The 25,493-nt window shown below is 36.0% G+C and overlaps 1 protein-coding gene across 1 annotated transcript; it reads left to right on the top strand.

The window, feature by feature from the left end:
* The first annotated feature begins 1,405 nt into the window (after positions 1-1,405).
* On the top strand, positions 1,406-25,250 carry LOC100256008 (WD40 repeat-containing protein HOS15). The gene is made up of 14 exons (XM_002283816.5): positions 1,406-1,653; positions 4,000-4,145; positions 4,267-4,696; positions 13,020-13,114; positions 13,190-13,236; positions 14,836-14,986; positions 16,551-16,614; positions 22,220-22,378; positions 22,517-22,638; positions 22,943-23,017; positions 23,258-23,311; positions 23,398-23,471; positions 24,237-24,311; positions 24,714-25,250. Exons 1-14 carry the CDS (start codon positions 1,593-1,595, stop codon positions 24,931-24,933), a joined length of 1,773 nt encoding a protein of 590 aa, XP_002283852.1. The 5' UTR covers positions 1,406-1,592; the 3' UTR covers positions 24,934-25,250.
* The last annotated feature ends 243 nt before the right edge of the window (positions 25,251-25,493 follow it).

Genomic DNA, 25,493 nt, shown 5'->3' with positions numbered 1-25,493 from the left:
ACATTTAGGGTTTTTCTTTCTTATTTTGTTTACCCTTTTAAAAATAAAACAAAAATAAGTGGCGACTCCAAGTCATTTTTCTTAATCAATAAAAATCAATTTGTCAAAATAAAAATCGAGCTCACCATCGAGTGGGAAACGCATCGAGCAATCGAAATGCGGGGTCCACAGAATGCATCTAATGTATGATGGTAATAATGCATTAATATAGAAGTCAATGTGATACACCTCCTAAAATATTGGTATGACGTGAATATACTAACTTAGAATATTAGTATTGGTACAATGTGATATTTATTAATTATTTATAAAGAATGAAACAATAATCGAAAGGAATACAGATAACCCACATGGGTATACTTGACTTTTATTTTTCTAATTTTTTTTATAACTTATGTATATAGATAGAGAGAGAGGGAGGTAGAGAAGTGTTATATGAGTTATACAAATTTTGCCAAGCTTATGAATTGTTTTATTTTAAGTCATGCATGAATTTAACATATGATAAGAGAAGATGAGACATAAAATAAGTTATTTCATCACTTGTCTCGCTTAATAAGATATGTAATATTAACATATTCAATCTTTTTATTATGTCACCAATTACCCTATTTAGAGAATGACTTTTAAAATATATTTATTTAACTGAGGAAAACTTGTATATAATGTTTTTTTAGATGTGGGATATCACAAATGTTATTAGTTTGGTTGATTTTTTCATATACCTTAATTTGTTTCGAGGTAAAGCTACACACGTTATAATTAGGAGGGTAGAGTCAATCATATTTATATCGTGTTTAACCACATTAAATATCAATGTTATTAGTCCAATGTCACGTTAAAAAGGGAAGGTCATCTTATAAGTATAACATTAAACCTGATTTTTTTTTAATGAAAAATTATGTATGTGAATATCACGAATATTTTCATTGAGCTTAAGGTGATTTTGTTTCTTAAATTAATTTAGTGTTTATTTGAATATATTTCTTATTTTGTATTTTTAAAATAAGAGAACATTAATAATTTTTATATAATATATAAGAATTTTTATAGGTTTAATATTAAAAAAGTAATGATTTTATAAATTACTTAAAAAAACAAAGGTATCAAATTTACTATCTCGAATTATATTTCACTAAATAACGTATATTAATAAATAAAAATAAAAATCTTAATATAAAGACAATATGACCACAACTATGGGAAATAATTAAAACAATTCAGAAAATCATAAAGAAGTGATAGACACTATTTTTGGGGTCCCTATAGCACTCTCTTTTATTTCATTTTCATAGGCCGCGCGTCGGGTTTTTAATCACGGGAATCTGTACACGCTTTTATAACCGTCGATCAAAAAGTGGATCACGAGGTGCAATAAGGGAAAGCGCTCTCTAGAACCGGTGGTCACATGCTTGTGCGAGTTGTACGTTCGGCTCTTTATTTCACTCCTAACGCCAGTTTAGGTTGGTTCCTCTCCTTCCCTCCCCCCTTTCCCTCTCTCTCTCTCTTCCTCTCTATCGCACTTATGGCTCACTGAACGTAGGACCACATAATCCTATAACCTTGCTTCGCGGCCAACGACGCCGGCGACGATGAGCTCCATCACCTCGGCTGAATTGAATTACCTCGTTTTCCGTTATCTACATGAATCAGGTCCTTTATCCTATGTCTCTCTCTTATGTTTGCTGTTTTGCGTTTTGTTCTATTTATATTGTTAAAGATGTGTTCTAGGGTTTCAATTTTATGGTTAAATGTTATTTTGGAGATTTCTTGGGGTAATGTTTACTACGGAGTTACGGTTGGAACCAGTTTAGGGTTTCGAGTTAGGGAGGGTTTTTAGATCTGTGAAGTTTTGTTCATGAAATTATGGGATTTAGGTTGTGGTTTTTTCATTTTTTGGAAGTTTTACCTAATTCTTGGGTCGGTTTATGAGAAAATGGAGGAAAAGGGAAAAGAAACAGGAAAAGGAAGGAGAAAATTTTCATTCTCGTGATTCTTGTTTTGCACTCGGAAGATGGAAAGTCAAGTCAGTCAGGTTTTATTTTATTAAAAAATGAAAATTTGGCTGGGGAAAAAGCAAATTTGGAGTTTTAAGGTTTTGATTATTATTATTTTTTGAATTTATTTTATTTTATTTTGATTTTTTGCATCCATTATTCGGGAACCAAACAGGTTTTAGGGCTCGCAATTGTTTGGAATTTTAAAAGTATCGACGTTGCAGATGGGAGAATGAAAATTGTAAATTCCTTCAAGCATGCCTATTTTGGTCTTTTATCATCTATTATCATTTAAAACTTGATAAAATGGGGAAAAAGGGAGTGAAGTAATGTTTCTTTTTGGGCTTTGCATCTCAGTTGTTCAACTCTGCTATTCTAGTTAGTGGATAAAGAATGATAATTTAGCAAAACCTTCATTTCATCGATGAAAAAATTTCTAAAATTATTTTTGAGGCAAAGGCTAAATTATCTGGTGTTTCCATTTTCATAATTGCAGAATCAAGGGATAATTTTGATTTACTCATTAAATTGATATGTGAGAATGCCCTTGAGTCCTTCATTTTAGGATTATGTTTGTAATGGGATCAAATGTCTATTCCTCTTGATGTTATTAGAGATTGGAAGGATGTTGTTTTCTTCTACTTGGCGGTTCTTATCATCCACAATTAACTGAAACTCTTCCCTTTTGGGGATAGATGTTTGAAATTCAGTGCTGGTTCCATTGAAAATACAATCCTACTTGGTATATGAGTATTAGAGACCCTTTTTTTAGCCTTTTATATAGGTAAATTTTTGCCTTGGACTCGAACCAAGAACCCCCCGCAAACCCTTCCCAACCCTTTACCACTTGGGCGAGGCCTCAAGGGCTAGGAGTATAATAATGATATTATGTTCATGCACTCCTTGTGCTGATGGGCGTGGGTGAAATTTCCTGAGTTGATTGTTTGGTCTTCTGTGGTTAAGGAATGTAGAAAATGAATAGTTTGAAACAAAACACTGTTAAAGGAGATATCGCCTCATGATTAAAAGGTTGCCTACAGATCCTTGTCACTTGGTGCTTTCAGATATCAATTTTTTTTGGGGAAGTTTTCACATCTTTGTTTATGTGTCTGTGGTTTCCTTTTTCCCTTTGATAAAATTTGTTCAACAGGCTGATGAGCTACCATGAAAATTGATGATCAGGTGAAAAATGGAACTCCAAGTAGTTATATATTATTACCAATCAGAAAGGCAAGATATGCCTTTTTCATGTTTATTTGTCTAGTTTGTCTGCTACAATAAAATGAATTGTATTTCATAGTATTTGTGCATAGAAGCAGTGAGAGTGGTTTATCTTTCAATTTGATATATCTGTGTTGCCTTCATTAGGATGTGTTCTGAGTTTCCAGGAACCCTAGTTCTGGCTCTGACAGTTTAAAATTATGTTCTTTCCTTCCTGCTTTCTTCTTCTTGTTCATTTTTTTTTTTGTTTTCCTTTAGTTTCCAGTAACCTTTATGACCACCATACATCTTGTTGTGCACAGTGTAATTAATTGTTGTTACTTGTCCCCCGTGCCTAATCTGGGAATTGTCGTCTTCCTATTTACTAGCTCTTCCATGTGGCAAATTATCTCATTTTCCCTGCTCTCTTCTTGGGTTTTCAAATTGGAATGGAATCCTCTTTGTGCCTCCTAAAATTCATTGTACTCCAAAACTTCTGTTAAAATTGTTCTATATGAGCTGGGTGTTCTAGCAGTTTAGATTGGTAAATTTTGGCTGATTGGAACTTTCTGATGTTAGTCATTCCAGAAGTTTATTTAATGTGGTTTTCTTTTGAATTCTAGTCCTTTTTGCTTGCTAAATAAATATTTGTTTAGCCAAATTTTTACCTGCATTATTAGAGGATTCTGGCGCCATATGTAGGAGCTTTTCTTTTGGTCTCTTGAGTTTCTTACATTCTGAATTCAAGAGGAGGCTAAAGAATATTGCATGTTAATCTCTTCCATTTCATGTTTTCTTGCAGGTTTTACACATTCAGCTTTTTCTTTAGGATATGAGGCTGGTATCAACAAATGTCCTATTGATGGGAATATGGTTCCACCTGGGGCTCTTATTACATTTGTACAAAAAGGACTTCAGTTCGTGGAGATGGAAGCAAACTTGAGTAATGTTAGGATCCTTGATGCTTTTACATATGATTATCTGTTTTAGCTCTAGTATGTTAAAGTTCTTTTGTTATTCTTCATACATAAGAATTTATGTTGATCACTGCTTGTTTTGAGCTTATCAGAGTGATACAGATGTGGATGATGATTTCTCATTCCTACAACCTTTGGATCTTATCACAAAGGATGTGCACCAACTGCGTCAAATGATAAGAGAGAAAAAGAGAAATCTACAGAAGGAGAAAGATAAAGAATCCGACAAGGAGCATGAATTAGTAAGAGCGAGAGTAAGAGAAAAGGAAAGACTAGAAAGACAAGAAAGGCAAGAAAGACAAGAAAAGCAAGAAAGGCAAGAAAGACAGGAAATACAAGAGAGGCAAGAAAGGCAAGAAAGACAAGAAAGGCAAGAAAAGGAGAAGGAACGTGAAAAGGAGAAGGAACGTGAAAAGGATAAGGAGCGAGAAAAGCAGCATGATGATCAAATTGATACAGAGATGACTACAGATCAAGAAGATGTAGTAACTGTCAAACATGATGAAAATGGAGTTTCTGGAGGTAATTCTTATTAATGTTAAATTTCCATCCCCGATTACTTTTGAACTACTTCTGTTAGCTTGTTGCTTTTGAACTCTTTATATTAGCTTGATGCTTTTCTAATTCATTTTTTAGATTGTATACATTTGTTTAATGCTCATCTCTATTTGTTTCATAATTTGTCATGGCCTTGTTCATCTCAGTATTGCTCATGACAGTTGGTATAATAACCATTGCATGTATTTTTTCGTTGAACTATTGCTTTAAAATTCCTACTGGGATTATGTTTCTCACTTGTCGAACACTTGCTCTATGAAAGATTTTGTGTACAATTTGAGAGATGACTGAAGTTATGCATCCCACATGACTTGAGAATCAACTAATGAAAATGAAACCATCAGGCCAAGTATAGCTTTCCTCTCTTCTTTAAGCTACCTTCACTATTTTAAATCACAAAATCATGATAATCTTGTGGATAAAAAGCTGTTAATTGTTATGCTGAAATACTTAATATTTCTTTTGATAATAAATTTTGCCCCTATGCTAGGCATGTTTTTATGTCTATATATATTGACAACTAAATGCAGTCTTTTAGGCCTGGCTCATTTGGCTAGGGGTTGGGGTGTGTGGGGGAGATGTAAGGTTCTCTTTGTTGAACAGACAAAAAAAGTTAACTATCAAAAATGGAAAGAAAAATAATGACGAGTAATTGCCTCTTAAAAAACTTACGTTAAATGCGTTGGGAACTAATTCGTTGTCCGTGTGGACTTACCAGTATTCCTAATTGAAGTTTCCTCGAATGACTTTAGCTGGTTTTAAGTCTGCACTCTTTTGAGGTCTAGAATTCTGTTGTGTTGAAGCATCTTGGAATCCGCGTTGTTAGACATCACTTCGTTTGTTTAATGAACATTTTTTGTAAGGTTGTGTTACCATTTGGTAAACTATAAATATTCTTTATAGATGGCGGTGAACAAAGTCTTCTTTTATTTATTTTATTAGAATTGGTTTTTGAAGTTAGTTTTTTAATGAAATTTCCATTTGTTTTAGTTTTTATTTTGATTAAGAATAGGAGTCAAATTTTTGTTAGAAAATAGTCTTAGGTGGTGTTTTATTTTTTTATTTAAATTTTTTTTTTATTACTTGATTTTAAATAAAACTTAAAACTAAATAGTGTTTCCGCACCCAATCGTATAAATATTGTCTGTTCTAGACCTAAAGGGGTCTTCACGGCTTTAAAATGCGTTTACTTGGTTAAGGGGAGTTTCTATATATATAATGTCATGAATTTTCTCCCGTATCCGATGTGGGACATCACAAACACCCTCTTATATAGACACAACGTTCTTGTTGTGTCCCATGGGATTGCAGGGTCAAACAGATAAACATCTCTTATAGGGCCAAAAAAATCCCCACACTGGGGTTGGGGATCGACTCTGATACTATTTGTAACGACCTGCACCCAACCATGTAGCTATTGTCCGCTCTAGATCCAAAGGAGCCCTCACGACTTATACGTTTATTTGGTTAAGAGGAGTCTCTACTTATATAGCGATAGAAACTTTTTCCCTTATCCGATGTGGGACATCACATTAATAGTATTAAGTATCAGGTTGTTTGTTTTTGTAATATTTTATTTCTATTAAATATTAAACAGTAAAGACAAACCAACATGTTACTTTTATCATTTAGAAAACGCCAAATATTTTGACTTTTTTTATTCAGCCAAAAATTTATTATAAGTCATGAAAAATTATAAAAACAAACAATCTAAAGTATGGAAGCAAATTGCTTTAAACAAAAAGTTAAAAGAACAAACACCCTCTTGTTTTTTACCTTCATTTTTGAAGACCCTTCCAAGATTGGTAGATAGAGGAGGTGATCCGTTTTTTGGGTTTTCTTGACCCGATAAAAGTGCAAGAAGTGAGGACACTTTATGTTGGATAGAAGATAAGAGAGGAATTTTCAGTGTCAAGTCTTATCATTGTTCTCTAAGCAGGGAGAATAATTTTGTTTTTCTTGGGAAGGAGGTTTGGGGATCTCGTGCTCCTCTCAAAACTTGCTTTTTTGCTTGGGAAGCTGTTTGGCGGAAGATCTTAACTATAGACACCTTAATGAAGATGACAAATGATCAATAGATGTAATATTTGTAAAGAGAGTGAAGAATCAACTGATCATATTTTGATTCATTGCGCCAAGACAAGAGACCTTTGGATCTTTTTATTAGCCCTCTTTGGATTGACTTGGATTTTTCTAGATTCAGTGAGCAATCTCCTTCTTCAATGGAAAGTTAAGGGGTTTCAAAAGAAGAATAGAACGGTTTGGTGCTTGGCTCCCATTTGCTTATTTTGGTGTGTTTGGAAAGAGTGTAATCGAAGAATCTTCAAAGATGAACTCTCCGACCAGGGTTTAAAGGATCTCTTCTTTCAGACTCTTTGTGAGTGGACTAGGGATTTTTTGGAGTTGGATTTCCCCTCTATGTTGATTTTCCTTGAAACTCTTTTTTGTAGTTAACTTTGCTTTATTTGTTTATGTGAACTTTCTTTGTTTGAGGTGTGTGTTGGTTGTTTCTATATATATAGCTTGTATATGTAGGGCACACCCCCTCCTTTTTTGGCGCTTTTTAATGCATGTTCTTGTTGTATATCAATTTTTTTTTTTTTTTTTTTTGTGATAAGTAAATTTTTGTCCCCATTAGAACTTGAACCTCCCACAAACCCTCCCAATCCTTTTACCACTAGAGCTAGGCCTCGAGGGCGAGCCTCTACAAAGTTGTAAATATTTTAATTTTATTAATGGAAATTATTGAGAGTTTAGTAGCTCTATAGCTCCTTGGAAGGTGAAATTGCCTTTGTTGAGTTTGATTCCTAAGAGGAGTGTGATTGTTGAGGATCCTCTTTTCTTTCCTTTTCTGTGTTATTTGATCATAAACTTTTTCTATCTTTCATTAGACTTGGGGAAGAATGTGGAAAGCACCTTGAAAATGTTTAGTGAGGGTAATAGTGTAATTAGCAATTGTAGCATTTTGTAGTTTTCAATAGGGTCTTTTCTTTATTTTATTAGAATTGGTTTTTAATTCGAGCCATTATTAAAGATTCTTAGGTAGCTTCCAATTAAAAAGAAAAAAAGAAAAAAAGAAGAAGATTATTAGGTAGTAGAGGTGTGGGAGATGGGGGAAGTTCACGTGCTTCCTGCACAGAGTGGGGGAAGGCTTTGTTTATAATGGAAGTGGGTGAAAGAAATGAAAGACAGGTGGTTGAGGGGTTGTCGCAAGAAAAGGGGGAGTTTGTAGGTGGTTGGGAAGATAGTTGTCTGGCAAAGTGTAGCATATCACTTAGATTCTCAACAGAAGGTTTCGAAGGGGAAATTCTGAATTTGCTTCATAGGATGAAGAGCAGAAGAGAACAGGGCAAAAAGATAACTTGCTCTATGCCTACTAGGTTTGAACATGAATTAAAGAAGCTAGAATGCTCGATTGATTATAACGGAGGAAAAAAAGGGAGCATGTTGGACAAAGGAGGAGGGGCCAAAGCGTATTTTCTTACATGAAGTTGAAAATATTATCTTGGAATGTAAGAGGGGCGAATGATGTCAATAAGAGGAAATTAATCAAGGCTTTAATCAGGTCTCAAAGGGTGGATTTGGTGTGTTTTCAGGAGACTAAAATTCAAGAAATGTCTCTTGGAGTGGTGTGAAGTTTGAGAGTAGGGAGATTTTTAGAGTGGGGTGCAATGAATGCTAGGAATGTGGCTAGAGGGGTGGTAGTCTTCTAGGACAACAAAGTTTTGGAGCTAGTTGGGATGGAGGTGGGCCAATTCTCAATTTCTTGCCATTTTAAAATTGTTAGGATGGTTTTTTGTGGATTTTCATTGTGGTTTATGGGCCTACTGTGAAAAGGAGTATAAAATTTTTATGGGAGGGGTTAGGGGCTATCTGGGGTTGTGGAATGATCTTGGCCTCCAGAAAAGATGGATTGATGCCTTTGTAATTTTTAGTTATTTGGCATGGAGGTTCCATTTTATTGCCTAGGCAGTTGGGGACGTTGGTATTATTTGTTCTCCTAAGACCATGAGTGAATTTGGTCATTTACAAAAGGGAGTGGCAGTTGAGGAGTATTTTGGTGTGAAGTATGAATGGTGCTAAAATGAAGTTAGGGAAGGTTGTCCTTGAGGCCTGACTTTAGTGAAGGGGTTAGATTTCATATATCCAAAAAAAGAAAAAGAAAAAGAAAAAAAAAAGGAAGTTACCTATTAATAATTAATAAAAAGGAAAAAAGAAAAAAGAAGTTGAGGGATTGACCTTTGTAATCTGAAAGGATTGGTTGCATTTGGTAAAGGGCTTAGCTCATAAGGTCAAGGAACTGTAAGGGTGATGTTTTTGGGTTAGATTTTTGGTGTGAGGTTCTTTTTGAATGGAAGTGTACTTAGGTTGGTTATGAATTCTTTTAGAAGCTCTATGCGGTAAATTTTGCTAGAGGGTTCTTGGAGGATGGGATGTCATGGAGAAAGGGACTAGGCAACTTCTTGTTTATATATATATATATATATATATATATATATATATATATTGATTAGTAAATGAGATTTATATTAAAAAGCGCTAAAAAAAGGAAGAGAAAACAAAAAGCTGCTCCCTCCCTCAAACTGACCTCAACCTATCAATGAAATCTATTATGGACATCAATCTTTCACCTATAAACAGTTTGGTCCAAGTCAAAGAAGATTGCCTCGCCCAACCTCGGATCATTTTCCGATTTTGCTTGAGGGAGGTGGCCTAAGGAGAGGTCCTTACCCCTTCAAATTTGAAAACATGTGGCTCAAAGCTGAGGGATTCAAAGAGCTGATAGAGGGGTGGTGGCAAGGGATAGTGGTTAGAGAAAGGCCGAGCTACAGGTTAGCAGCTAAGATGAGGGGCCTGAAACACAATTTAAAGATCTGGAATAAGGAGGTTTTTGGAAGGTTGGAGAAAAACAAAGCTGAAGCCCTTCAACAAGTGGAGCGATGGGATGTAGTGGAAGAAGAGAGGATTTTATCAGAGGAGGAGTTAGGTCACAAAAAAACAGCTAAGGAGAATTATTCAAAATGGGTGTCGATGGAAGAAGTGCACTGGAGACAGCTATCAAGGGAACTATGGCTTAGGGAAGGGGATAGGAACACGGGATTCTTTCACCGTATGGCTAATGCCCACAGGAGAGTCAATAATCTGATCAAAATTAAGATTAATGGGGTGAGGCTTACAGAGGATCAAGAAGTGAGGGATGGAATAGTAAATGCTTATCAGCAACTTCTTTCGGAAAGCTCGGATTGGAAGGCGGATATAGGGGGCCTTGTGCTGAAGCAGATCAGCCTCTCAGAAGCGGAAGCTCTTGAGTTCCCTTTCTCTGAGGCTGAGATCTATGCTGCATTAATGGGGATGAATGGGGACAAAGCCCCGGTTCCGGATGGTTTCACTGTAGCATTTTGGCAAAATTGTTGGGAGATTGTCAAGGAGGATGTCTTGGATATGTTCAAAGAGTTTTATGATCAGAATTCTTTCACCAAGAGCCTAAACCATACATTTCTGTTCTTGATTCCGAAGAAAGGGGGGGCAGAGGATTTGGGGGACTACAGGCCAATCAGTTTGCTTGGGGGTCTTTATAAATTATTGGCTAAGGTGCTGGCCAATAGGCTCAAAAAAATCATAGATAAGGTGATTTCTCCTGATCAGAACGCCTTCATCAAAGGGAGACAGATTCTTGACGGTTCCCTAATCGCAAATGAGGTAATAGACTCTTGGCAAAAAAGGGGAGAGAAAGGCCTAATTTGTAAGTTGGACATTGAGAAGGCGTTTGATAGTATCAATTGGCAGTTTTTATTAAAGGTTATGCATAAGATGGGCTTCGGATCAAAATGGATAAGATGGATGTGGAGCTGTATTTCTACTATCAAATACTCAATGCTGGTGAATGGGGTTCCAGCTGGTTTCTTTTCAAGTTCTAAAGGGCTTAGGCAAGGGGATCCCCTATCCCCCTACTTATTTATCATGGGAATGGAAGTCCTTAGTGCGTTAATATCGAGGGCCGTTGAAGGGGGGTTCATCTATGGCTGTAGGATATGGAAAGGAAGAGGGCAGCCCGTCAACATAACTCATCTCCTGTTTGCGGATGATACAATTGTCTTTTGTGAGGCAAAAAAAGAGTCCCTGTTGTACTTGAGCTGGATCCTCTTATGGTTCGAGGCCGCCTCAGGTTTAAAAATAAATTTGGAGAAAAGCATGGTCATTCCGGTAGGGGAGGTGGAAGGGGCGCTTGATATGGCTGCTGAAATTGGGTGTAAGGTGGGACAGTTGCCCACTGTTTATTTGGGGCTGCCCCTTGGGGTGCCTAATAGGGCCTCCTCCGTTTGGGATGGGGTGGAGGGGAAAATGAGGAGGAAGCTTGCTCTTTGGAAGCGTCAATTTCTGTCCAAAGGAGGGAGAATTACTCTCATTAAGAGCACGCTGGCCAGCATTCCTTTGTATCAAATGTCATTATTCCGCATGCCTAAATCAGTGGCAAGAAGACTGGAAAAGCTTCAAAGGAATTTTTTGTGGGGAGGAGCCAATGGGGGGAATAAGGCTCATCTAATCAAGTGGGAGGTTGTGTGTATGGATAAAAAGAAGGGAGGGTTGGGGTTAAGAAAGTTGATTTGGTTAAACAAAGCTCTTCTAGGCAAATGGATTTGGAGGTTTGCGCGGGCTAAGGAGGAGCTGTGGAAAAAAGTGCTTGAGGCTAAGTATGGGCAAGAGGAGTTTGGGTGGAGAACAAGGAAGGCAAATGGGGTGTTTGGGGTTGGTGTGTGGAAGGATATTCTGAAGGAGTCCACTTGGTGTTGGGATAACATGGTATTCAAGGTGGGAAAAGGCAATAAAGTAAGGTTTTGGATTGATCCTTGGTGTGGAAACAACATGCTGTCCGAAGCTTTCCCGGACCTCTTCTCCATGGCTGCCCAAAGGAACGCCACTGTGGAGGATTATTGGGATCAGAATCTGAGTCAAGGAGGGTGGAGTTTAAGACTGTTGAGAGACTTCAATGATTGGGAATTGGGGTTGGTGGACAATATGTTAGTTGAGTTGAGGAATTATAGAGTATCTATGGAGGAAGATTCGTTTTTTTGGAGGGGAGGAGCGGACGGGCTGTTTAAAGTTAAGGAAGCGTATAGGGTGTTGATTAATGCTGATGAAGCGGTTTTCCCTCATAGCAATGTTTGGGTGGCCAAAGTTCCAACAAAAATTATTTTCTTTGCTTGGGAAGCTACTTGGGGGAAGGTCCTTACATTGGATAGGTTGCAGAGAAGAGGATGGCACTTCCCTAATCGGTGCTTCTTGTGTGGATGTGAAGAGGAAACTATCAATCATATGTTAATTCATTGTACGGTGGCAAAAGGTTTATGAGATATTATTCTTGCGTTGTGTGGTGTACAGTGGGTCTTTCCTAATTCTGTAAAGGAGGTTCTTAGTAGTTGGAAAGGCTCTTTTGTGGGGAGAAAAAGGAAGAAAGTGTGGAAGTCCATCCCGCTTTTCATTTTTTGGACAATTTGGAAGGAGAGGAATAGGCTTGCCTTTAAAGGGGGTGTGTTAGCCTTTCAGAAATTAAAGACTTCGTTTGTGTATAATTTTTGGGGTTGGGCTTAAGTGTACATTGATATGGAGTCGAATTCCCTTATAGGTTTCTTGGAATGGATAGCTTCCAAGTAGGGGTTGGGTTCTTTTGTTTTTTGGTTTAGGGTTTGTAGCCTTGTATACTCCCTGTATGCTCTTCGGCTTTTTGCCTTCGTTAATATAATCGTTTACTTATCAAAAAAAAAAAAACAAGTTACACAAAAACAAGTATTTCAGCCTTTGGATTGAAAGTTCCACATTCTCAAAAAATCTTCTATTTCTCATAAAAACAAAAACAACTTCTTGTTTAATATCTTCCTTCGATTCTGTTTACTCTTTGTTGAGATTCCTACAACGTTTTGGTTGTTTTGCTCCTGTAGTGGCCCCTTTTTCCCCTCAGACTACTGTAAGAGATGAGTGCTTAACTGAGGATCACTTGACCAGCATGAAATGTGTGATCCCTAATATGTTACAAATGTAATGGGGATTCTAAATCTGTGGACCATCCTTTTCTTTCTGGTTGGCGAGGTAGTGGTTTGTGCTTTCTTGGTTGGGTGTAGGAATCTTTTGATTTATACTTCCCAAGTACCTTTGGCTTTAACAAGTTTTTAGTACAATTTTATTCATGAGAAGAAGAGCGTTACTAATTGTGTTGATGGCTCATGAAAGCTACAATCCCGATATATCGTATAAATATAAATTGTGATAGTTCTTTGTATGTGTTTTGTAGGACCAGAACCAATGGATATCTCCACAAGTTCAACATTTCAGGCCTGTGAAATTCCAAGTTCTGATGTGACAATTCTGGAAGGGCATACTTCTGAGGTTTGTGACATTGTCTTTTGCTTTTCCTTTTTTTACCCTCCGTTTTCTTAGCATATTCATTTTTTTTTCTTGTAGGTTTGTGCTTGTGCATGGAGTCCGGCTGGTTCACTTCTTGCATCGGGGTATGTTTGATAGGACTGGTTTTTATTTTGTGTGTATGGGTGTTAATTGTTGGTAGTTTCAAAGGTTACTTCTTTTATCTTTTAGATTCACATATATGGAAGTGCGTTTTCTTAAATAAAGATTTCTTATCATCTACAATGTTTATTATGCATGATCTTTGCTCAGAACCTTAAATGGAGCCTCTGATGCTGCAGAACCTTAAATAGTTTGCCACTACAACCATTATTTTTTTGACAAGCAAACAAAAAAATATTATTAGCAACTCCTAACAAAAAAGGGCACATGAAAGCACAGAAATAGCGTATGAAAGGTGGCAATGGCAGAGAAAAAGGAGGAAGAGAGAAAAAAACTTCCCTCCCTTTAACTAGAAGCCAACAAATTGAAGCCTCATGTAAGAACTTTCTTGCCCAAAAGAAAGGAATGGGATTTTGAGAGCTTAATTTGATTGTTCCACATTTTCAAATGGTCTGTGATTCCTGTCCTTCTAAATGGTCCAAAATTAGCACAAACAGCAGCCCTCTATGCCTTCCTATGCTTCTTTTCCACAAAATTCCCATGCCAAATTAATACAATCTCTCCAAATGAATAGAACAGAAAAAGCCACAAGATCCTTGTTTTAGTGCAATATAGGAGGATGTAAATGAGCTGATTCTTCTTGGCCATTGTAAAGATAGGATTGATTTAGCAAGGTACATCCTTTCCCTTTTTACTGATCCAAAGTTAAAAGCCTCTACCAATCCACTTCCTATGCAAAGAACCTTGCTTTAGTTCAGACCCATGAGATCCAAACTAGTTTCACATATCAGGTTCCAAATAAGAATAGAAAGCTTTTAACATCCTTGGGATCCTTTTGAATCAACCTATCCTCACCATTCATCATCTTTGATCTCTCTTGAAGCCTCATAAGAAACATCTCAAGACTTTCCAACTCCCAGTCATGGAACTATCTTAAGTAACAAGGTCTCCAATGCCCTCCCCTGCCTGATTCTTTCCTCACAGCCATGATCCAAGAACCACCCTTGGAAGTAGCTATGAAAAACAAAGTGGGGAAAAGGATGCTCAAGGATGATTCACTATGCCAAATATCATTTCAAAACTTCACTCTCTTGCATCTACAAATATTATTTTATTATTTATAGGCAAAGAACATTATTTTATGCTTGGTTTTAATCTCTTGGTCAACTATGTTAGATCGCTGGAATCTATAAAAAAAAAAGTGTTTTAGACCACTGGAGCACTTGCAGCCCATTAGTTTAAATACAAAACCTACTCAGAAAACCAAAAATTTAAAACCAAGACTTAATTATCACTGTTTCTAAATAAAATTTGTAAGTTTCTGTATCACTCGATGGCATTAGCTGTAATGTTTGTATTTCCTTTTCTGAGTCGTTATATTTAGGTAATATAGATTAGGCTCACTTTAAACTGTCATTTAATGGCCACAATGAAGTGTGAAGTAATGCATGCAGTTATGATTTGCATAATTCCCAAATCTTAGTGCATTCTTTGTGTGATGATAAAGCAACCATACTGCCAGCACTGTGAATTATCTCTTCTCATTTTATGCCTTGATGTTCTCTCATTGCCTGAATAACTAGGTCGGGAGATTCAACAGCTCGAATTTGGACAATTGCTGATGGGACCTGTAGATCTAGTGTGCAAAATGGTCCTTCAAATGTACTGGTGCTGAAGCATGTTAAAGGTAGAACAAATGAGAAAAGCAAAGATGTCACCACGCTTGATTGGAATGTGAGTTTTGGTGCCCTATTCTATTCTAGCAAGTCCTTTGAGAATAGTGAATCTTGATTTCCTGCTTTTGCTATATTGTCAAACTACTTGGTAGGCACAGGAAATTGCAATCTTCTATTTTTTATCTTTTTCATACAAGCTTTTACAGAAACATTAGTTGCTTAAGTCTGTAAAATGATAGTGTAGATTATTCTTATGTCAATTCTAAAGCTATTCTTCATATTGTGAAACTTGTCTCAGTCAAATTGTCATCAGTGGTGAAGTCACAGGATAGAAAAGGCATTATTCAAGCTTCTAACATATCACAAACGATTAGCCAATTTGTTTGCATTGGAGGAGAGCATTTTGCAATATCATTTAAAAATTAAGAGCATTTTGCAATATTATATAAAAATTAGTAGATTATTGTGACAATGATGGCTGCAAGATGAAGCTTAAGCTTCTGTTTTACTTTATTTTACTACATTTGATTTAAAGGTTTATACCCAGTTTCTAGTTATAATTCCAAAAGTGCTTTTGACAGCTCATTTGCCCTTCTTTTCCTGATGAAGTACAAAACATGTTGTCATAAACCACAATGAGAAAGAAAAATGATTAATCAATGCAGCTACTTGTGCAGCTTGATTTGTGTTTTTAAATCTTGCGGTGATTTAGAAGTTTTGAGGCAAGGCCGGGCCAGGCCAGGCCAGGCCTAGGTTATGTAAGGGGGAAGTGTTGAATAAAAAGGGCATAAATTGACAACCTTTTGGAGCACGATAATCTTCAACCAAATCCCTAAAATTTGAATAAGAAGGGCACCAATTGAAGGTTAAGATAATCCTGTGAAGGAGATGGCTGGGGGAAAGGATCCTGAATATAATTGAAGTTGGAGGGGGTCACTTCTTTTCCCCCAGTTGACCTTAACAGGGGCGCCACATCTACTAGATGAGGTGAACCATCCCTCTTCCATAAAAACATGAGTGCTGCCTGTACGGTTCAGAGGTTGGTTAATTTTAACCAGAAACTCATGGAACCATAGCAATGGGTTTGGTTAGGCTTTTTACTCATAAAAAAAAAAAAAAAAAAAAATTCAATTCCATCAGAACATCTCAACCTTGTCTGGTTGGTTTAGGTGTTGGAGCAGGTTGAACCCCAGTGGATGTTGGTGATTGAAGCATGGTTGTGTAGTACAGCGGAGGTAGAGTAGGAGTAATTCTGCTATTGAAGGAATAATGACAGTGGTGACGTTTCAGTAGGTTATGGTGGCTGTGTTTGGGATGTTGGTTTTGCAGTTGGGTAGTTTGTCAATATGTTGGTCATGAGAGTGGTCAGTGTAGTGACACTGATGAAAGGATTCTGATGAGAACGTAAATTTTTTAATCTTTTGCTTTGATAGCATATTTTCTTATTTGGGCAAGGTATTTTATGAGGCACTTCCTGGAACAGTTTTCTTTTTCTTTTCTGTTTCTCTAGGAAGTGCGGAATTTTTTTTGCTATGGTATCCTAATGATGACTTGTTTTCCAGGCTATAATGCTTTTCTAGTTTTTGTTGACAATTTTCATTTTTTTGCTTGCTATTATGCAGGGGGATGGGACATTGCTTGCAACAGGGTCCTATGATGGACAAGCAAGAATTTGGAGTACAAATGGTAAGCTGCCTGTAGCATAATTGCTTAATGTTTTCTGTTGAGTGAGAGAAAGAAAATAGTGTCTTGTTGCCCAAGGAAAGAGTACAAAGCGTATATATGGACTTTACAAAATAAACAAAATGACTAAACTACCTCTTACCAAATAACCATTAATAACTCTTTAACACTTTACCTCAAGTTGGGGCATATATATTATATAGACCCAACTTGGAATACTTGATAGAAAAAGGGATTTCTCCTTAAAGCTTTAGCAAACGCATCGCCTAACTAATCTTCAAACTTGATGTAAGTGGTTATCACTTTCTTGCTCATTACAATTTCTCTGATAAAATCACAGTCCATTTCAATATGTTTGGTTCTTTAATGAAACATTGGGTTGCAGGCAATGTGAATAGCAGTTTCATTATCACAGTACATAGTCATGCATTTTTCAAGAGAAAAGTTTTGAATCCACATTAATTCACACATTGTATATGCCCTAGCCTTATATTCTTTTTTAGCACTAGATCTAGTGACTAGATGTTGCTTTTTACTCCTTCAAGTAACTAGATTATCACAAACAAGGGTGGAATTGGACCCCCTGTCAATTGAGGATCTTGCTCAGTTTGCATCCAAAAAATACTCACAAGATCAAGGCTAGTGTGAGACCTCTTTCCATTGAGTACTCTCATACCTTTAGTACCTTTGAGATACCTTAGGATTCTACATGTTGTTTCCTAATAAATCTGCTTAGGTGTGTTCATGAATTGACTTATTGTACCCCTAGGAAATGTAATGTTAGGTCTGATGACTATCAAATAAATGAGCCCACCCACTAGATTTTGATATCTTCTTTTGTGTGAAAACACAAGACTATCATCTACATTAAGATTCACATTTTGCTCCATAAGAGTGTGTGTTAGCTTTACTCCTAACATGCCGATTTCATTAAGCAAATTCAATACATACTTCCTTCGAGCCAAAACAATCTCACTTCTACCATGTGTAACTTCAATGTTGAGCAAATAATGTTACAACCTGAGATTCTTTGTCTGAGAGGTATTTTTCAAGTAATCGTTCACTTCTTCAATACTTTACCGTCACTATCAAAATGAATAATATCATCCACACATAGAATGAGTAGTACAGAGTGGTCAGAGTTACATCTTCTAAAACCAAATGATAGAAGAATAGCACTCGATTTATCAAACCAAGCTCGAGGTGATTGTTTTGATCCATAAATAGCCTTCCCTTGAGTAACAAACCCACGTAGTTGCTCCATATAGACTTTCTCACTCAAATCACTATACAAGAATGCATTTTTCTCATCTAATTGATGTAGACTCCACCCAAAATTTAAAGCTAAGGAAATATGGATGTGTATTGAATTAAGACAAGCAATAGGGGAGAAAGTCTCAAACTAGTCCACGCCATCAGTTTGAGTAAACGAGCCAACAATTCTATAATTCCATCTAGATGATACTTAATAGTAAAAACCCAACAACAACCTACAACATGCTTTCCTTGGGTAAATTAATGAGTTCCCATGTACCTCTGCCTAGAGGAGCATGCATTTATTCTTCCATGACCTTCTTCCACGACCTTCTTCCACACAATATGATTTAAAGCTTCTTGATAAGACTTACGGATAGAAATAGAAGACAAGACACGAGCAAAACACCTAAAAATAGGGGAAAGGTTATCTAAAGACATATAATGAATAAGATGTTAGTGAGTACAATTTCCTTTGCCTTTCCTTATAGGTGGCAATAGGTCAAGTTGTGTTAAGTTGAGGTTAGAAATAGTGAAAATTTACTAACTTGAATACAACCCTTTTAATAATTGTGTTAGGATGACCTGATAGAAACATGACCTATTTATTACACTGGTAACACGGCATAACTTGTTTAACCTTGTTTAATAAATAGGTTAAGTTGAATTGTGTATGAATTGACATGGATAACTCGTTAGGACTGTTCTAACCTAATGATTCTAACCCATTGACATGATTCTAGCCTGTTAACATGATTCTAACTCATTTAAACTATTTAAAATTTACAAATATATTATTTTAATGCTTTTTAGTTGCAATTTTTAATTTTTTTTTAAAATATTTATTAATTTAATTATATCATTTGAACATTTTTTTTTATAAATAAGAGAATGTATTAAATAGAGCAACTAGCGCACAAGAGTATACGGGTCGTGTACAATGAGCACCAAAAGGCTAAACAAAAACGAGGGGAAATAAAAAATACTCCCTTCCTCAACAAAGACCCAACCAATCTATAAAATCAACCAAAGGCATAGAGCCTCCACCTATAGACACCTTAACCCACAAAGATAGATTGTTAAGGAAATTGTTTGTTTACTTTCAAACAAGGATCTTTGCTCTGACATTTTCTCACTTTCAAAACATTTTAAGTTTCTTTCCTTCTAGATGGTTCAAAAAATACATAAAGGAGCAGCTCTCTAAGCCTTCATGCGCCTTCTACCTACAAAAGAGCCATGCCACACTAGTGGAGCCTCCTTAATTGATGTAGACATAACCCACTAAACATCGAAAATAGATAACACTGACTGTCATGATAACCTCACCTTATTACAATGAAGGAGAATGTGATCAATGGATTTCGACTCTTCTTTGCATAAGACACATCTACTGACCAACATTCACCCTCTTCTTTGGAGCTAATCTAAAGTCAATTCCTTATTCTAGCAGACCTCTCAAGTAAAAAAAACTCACCTTAAATGGAATCCAAGAGTTCCAAATAATCTCTAATGGAAATGGGATGACACAATTTGACTCTAAAAGAGAATAGAGCTCTTTTATAGAGAACCTTCCTTTGCTATCACTTTTCCACTACTATGCCCTCCTTCTTCTCCCTATTCATTGACTAAACTTGGAGTTTACACAGGAATCACTTTATGACAACCAACTCCCAATCATTTAGGTTCCTAATTGTAGAGGAGAGATTGAAGAATAAAAGGTAGAAAATTCTTCTTTTTGATTTTTATGTACAAAGACTTGGACATACATATATATATATATATATATATATACAAAAATCCTAGGATCCAAATTAGGGACTTTCCTAACTCAATTATAACAAAATCCCTTTGATCATGGATTGCCTAATTCTTTCTTCAGAATCACAATTTTCCTTATTTCATTCTTCCACACTATACTTCCAAAAGTCATCTATTCACATTTCTTTCGAGTCCGATAAGGCAAACAAGGACGAGAATAACACAAATAAAGGCTTTTCATTATACCAACTATCTTTCCAAAACTTCATCTTGCTCCCACTACCCATTGGAAAGGAGACTTTTGTGTTAAAAAAATCCCACTGCTTACTTATAGTTTTCCGTAACCCAACCTCATAAGAGTCTCTCACCACACGTAAACTCCAACCCCCTTCCTCCTCTCTAAACTGTCCCATTTTGATCTTCCTCCACAACGAATCTCTTTCATTGGAGTAATTATAATATATTTATAATAAAAATAAATTAAAAGCTTAATTTTACACTTATTCAATGTTTTAATTATAAAATATTTTTAATCTTTAATGAAATATGTACAAATGGGTCATTTTAACATGATTAGGTTAAATAAGTCATAAATGGCTCGGATCATAAAAAAGTCATTTGAAACGTTTATGTTAACAGGTTATTTTGACATAATTAAGTAAATAGGTCATTTTGACACAATCAAATAAATGGGTTAGTTTGACATGATTTAGAAAGCAGATTAAATGGGTTGAGTAGGCAATCCGAACACGACCTGTTTATTAAATAGGGTATACAGGTTGTTACGATTATGATATGAACATGATTATACTTAATTTGAACCTGCTAAAATTTGTATTGTTTTCAAATTGTGTTATTGTGTCATGTTAGAATTGCTACCCCTACCTTTCCTGAGTGTAACAAGGAGGTTTGACTCATTAGGAATTGAGGTAATGAAAATAGATGGTCGTATAGGATTATCTACTGACAAGCCCGGAGGAGGTAGAGACTGAGGTTGATTTGTTTTACCATCTCTAGCCAGTCTTTTCCATTGATGCACTTGTAATGGTTTGTTAGTCTTAGAGAAGTATCAATAACAACAGGAAGAGGAATAAACTGAAACTGAAATAAGTCATTTTCTAATTGTAAATCGTGATCAGAAAAATTAGTCTTAAAGAATATTGCATTGGCATTAATAAAGTATTTACGAGACATGTGATCAAAACATTTGTATTGTGTTTGGGTTCTAGAGTATCCAAAAACAAAAAAAAACACATTTGAAGAGCGAGGATCAAACTTGTCTTTATTTGGAGAAAAATTATGAACAAAGCAAACACATCTAAAGACTCTAGGAGGAAAGATAACCTATGGTGTTTGTCAAGTTAACACAACTCACACTCAGGCTTATTGGACAAATTTGGAGACAATCCTAATGAATGTAACCCCTCAAATGAAGCAGGACCCAATCTATAATGCCACTGAAGAGGAGTAACAAATGAAGAAAGAGCAACAGAATGACATTTTTTAATAATGAGACTGGAATATAAACTGACTATTGAGATAATAAAGCCATTTCACTTGAGGGGACTAACGATGTGTTAGAAGACTTGGTTAAGTGAGAAAAGGGGGAGGACTGTCCAGTCATATGACTAGAAGCGTCAAAATCTCTACCCAAGGGGAAGAAGACTGACTAGGAGTAAGAAGAGCATGTGCATCCAAATCTGTTAAGGTTGTGGTAGGAGCATTGATGTTGGATCTCAAGGAAATCTATGAGGACTGTTGCACCGGTTTGTTATAATTATCTAAAGATAACATGATACTCCCTACTACTACTACCTGTAGGCGAAGAGCATGTGCATCCAAATCTGTTAAGGTTGTGGTAGGAGCATTGATGTTGGATCTCAAGGAAATCTATGAGGACTGTTGCACCGGTTTGTTATAATTATCTAAAGATAACGTGATACTCCCTACTACTACTACCTGTAGGTTGAACATGAGTAGGAACATCAACTCTATCATTAGAAGAGAAGGCAACCTGATTAGCCCATGTAGGACGACCAAACTTATCCCAACATTTATCATAGGAATAATTTTTGAATTGTTAATTGATGTTAGAGGAACTTAGCCAAAACTATTTTCTATCCTTAACATGTGTCATTCCACATTTTCATAATGTTTGACTTACATTTCCTTTTTCAACACTGTTAAAGAATGTGTAGAGGGTGTGGGTTTCGTATGGTGGCATTTGAGCAATGAATCTATATGCATCACAGAAGGGCCCATTAAAAAGAATGGTAGAATTCTATTCAGGAATTTAATGTTTAGGATTTTTAGACAATGACAACAGTGGGAATTCATTTCTCTTATCATTTAGCTTTCAATTTCAGTCCTACCATCTTGTGCAGGTTTGTGCGTGCATGAGTGTGTGTGTGTGCGTGTGTTTTTTTTTCCTTCTGTTTGTTTGGTTTCTTCTCTGTAATGATATTTGATATTCCCTTCTAGTTATTGTTCTATTTGGGACAATTTTTTTCCTAGTTTACTAAGATCATTCCTTTATTTAGTTTTACTGCAGTTTGAAAACTTTATACCTCATGTTATGGGTATTATTTTTGTTTAGGTGAACTAAGGAGCACTTTGAGCAAACACAAAGGACCTATATTTTCTCTAAAGTGGAATAGAAAGGGTGATTATCTTCTAACTGGAAGCTGTGATAAAACTGCCATTGTGTGGGACGTGAAGACAGAGGAATGGAAGCAACAATTTGAATTTCATGCAGGTGATAAAAGTTTGCTGATGAGTAGGATTTGGTGCCTTTTCTCTTCAGATTGCTGCCTTTTCCAGGAGTTATCCTCTTTTATTCTTCTCACCAATATCCTTTTTCATTCTTACCAAAAGGGAGTTGCATTATCTTCAGGTCCAACACTTGATGTCGACTGGCGAAATAATGTTTCTTTTGCAACCAGCTCCACAGACAATATGATATATGTTTGCAAAATTGGAGAAAACCGTCCTATTAAAACTTTTTCTGGCCATCAGGTTTGTTCTTGTGATCATTAGGTTATTACTCATTAGTGGTCATCATGCTAACTGCTCAAGCAGGCCTATGGTTAAGAAATCTTAAATTCTTTGTCCACTGTTTTCCACCCAAGAATTTTGCTTCCTCAATGTTTAGTAACCTCCAGCCAATATAAAGCAAGAACTGTGGCTTAATCATTGTTTTGCTGACATGGTTGATAGTTGGTTGCTAGATGTTGCTGGTGCATAATTTCACTGAGACTTTAAGTATGTATAGCAGATGCATGGATTTTATAAGTAATCTTTGAACTATGTGCAATTTCAGGGTGAAGTGAATTGTGTCAAATGGGATCCAACAGGACAATTGTTGGCCTCTTGCTCTGACGATATCACTGCAAAGGTTATTGATGATAAATTTTTATTTAGTTATTGAATAATTTTCTTCTTAAGGTGCTGATAATCGACATGTATGTCCATTCCTGTTTTGGTCTTGGTTTCTTTCTTGAAAAGGAATGTGCCATTTGTATCATGGATGTCATCTTAGCTAGGCAGTCAGATTTATCTCTTTTGGTTTTCCTTGCTTTGCTTGTTAGTGATGAGATTTACTGATTGGCATCTGATCCATAAAATCATGATGCAGATCTGGAGCATAAAGCAGGAGAAGTATCTTCATGATTTAAGGGAACATGCTAAGGTAGGAGGAGCCTCTTGATTCCTCTTTATCTTAATCTGTTAATTTTTTTAGTATGCTTTTGCAAACATTAATGAACTGTTCTGCAGGAGATATATACTATCAGATGGAGTCCCACTGGTCAAGGTACAAACAATCCTAACCAGCCGTTGGTGCTGGCAAGGTAAAACAATTGTTTGTTTTATAAATTCAGTTGTCATTTATCTACATTTATTTGTACAAACTGCATGTACTATGTATACATACCGTATAGAGTGACTTCTAGGACCACTATTTTTCATCAAAGGGGAACCATAAAGTTCTCTATTTATTCTATATAACAAATAAATTTCAGTCAAAGTTATGAATGGAACTATGGAAGCTTTAGCTACTTGGAGCATTTCATCAAACCTGATAAATAAGCCATTGATTCAATATTTGAACTGAATCTCCAGTGTCCTTAACTTGAATTGTCAGTGACAGTTGTGAATTAACATTTTAAAACTGATGGAAAGTCTTTTAGGAAATTGAAGTTTCATTTTAGTAAATTGTCAACAGAAGTTGTAATTTAATATTGTAAAATTGATGAATAAAGGGTGCATTTAATGTCCACTGGTGAAATAAATATTTTATGTTTGGCTGCCTTGTCCTAGTTTTGGCGTCTACTAAGGTTTGCATAGCATAATTATTCGTCTTTTGAAATATTTTAGTATTTATTTAGTCCATAGATTTCGCTCTATACTTATGTAATTACACCTATTATATTACTTTTTTGCCTTGTTATGTGCGAATCCCTTGATGGAGATGGTTTTCAATTAAACATTAAGAATTCAAAACACACACACGCACACGCACACACACACATATATATATATATATAGGAATTGATATTGCACTCATTACTTGTATATGCTGCCATATAACAAAAATATTATCTGGTTGTGTGCAGTGCATCATTCGATTCAACAGTGAAGCTATGGGATGTGGAACAAGGGAAACTTCTTTGCAGCTTGAATGGCCACAGGTAATAGAGTTATATAGTTTTCGTGACATTTTTATTTTGTAGGAACTCATGGTAAACATAAAGTACCATATTAGTATACCAGTAATAATTAGTAGTTTAGCTATTAGCATTTATGTGGTGGTACAAGCTATGACCTGGAACTACTCTAATGAAAGTTGATCATATATGATGATCATAACCTTGGTTGTTTTTTCCATTTTTGGTAAATTATCTGTGTATTCTATGAAGTTTCTTTCTTCACCTCAACTCTTTTCAGTATCTGGCAAGTTCTGGGGTAAAATGTTTGGGTGGTTTTGGGTCATTGCAGTATCTTGGTGCCCTTAAGCTAATCCTACTTCTGAGTTTCTTGATTGTTTCATACTTGTAATCATTATTTACTGTGCTTTTTAATTGATTCACCAGGGATCCAGTATACTCTGTTGCATTTAGCCCAAATGGTGAATACTTGGCTAGTGGATCTCTAGATAGATCCATGCACATCTGGTCATTGAAAGAAAGAAAGATTGTGAAGACATACACTGGCAACGGTGGCATATTTGAAGTCTGTTGGAATAAGGAAGGTGACAAGATTGCTGCCTGCTTCGCCAACAATACAGTATGTGTTTTGGATTTTAGAATGTAGGGACTTGAGAATACTCCTGATTATGTTGAAATACAGGGTTACTCTTTCGGTACTTGCTGGAAAGGTAAGCCAGTTTGTCGGTCCTAGAGTTCCAGCCAAAGGAAAAATGAGTTGGGGGAAATGGGGGGAGGGGGTTGGTGTTTGGTTGGGTAGGATTTTCATTTTTACAGTAGATGAAGGTGTAACCGAATTTAACTTTATGTTGTTTGACTTCGTTAGTTGATAGTTGTTAATCGCTTTGAATGAGATACATTGGTACTAATTTGTACAGATTTACTTTAATGAGAAACATGATTCAAGACTTCGTATTTGAAAGATATTTTGGATATATTAATTTTTTTCTTTGCAAATGTATGCTTGATTCTCTTGTTGAAGGGTTGTGTCGAGAAAATGTTAAGACGCTTGCTTTAGTTTTAGTGTGTTGGGCGACCGGCTTCACCTGCAAAACAAGCCTATACAATTGATTAGGGACTGGACCTTCAATACAATATTGTATTTGATTTTTCCTCAACTTGCATCTTTTACTGTTGCATCAAGCTTTTGCAGTTGCAGATTCTCCT

Source organism: Vitis vinifera, chromosome 7 (assembly GCF_030704535.1).
Source record: "Vitis vinifera cultivar Pinot Noir 40024 chromosome 7, ASM3070453v1".
Lineage (NCBI taxonomy): Eukaryota > Viridiplantae > Streptophyta > Magnoliopsida > Vitales > Vitaceae > Vitis > Vitis vinifera.
Note: the sequence above shows the minus strand (reverse complement) of the source record. Positions and strands in the feature narration are given on the sequence as shown.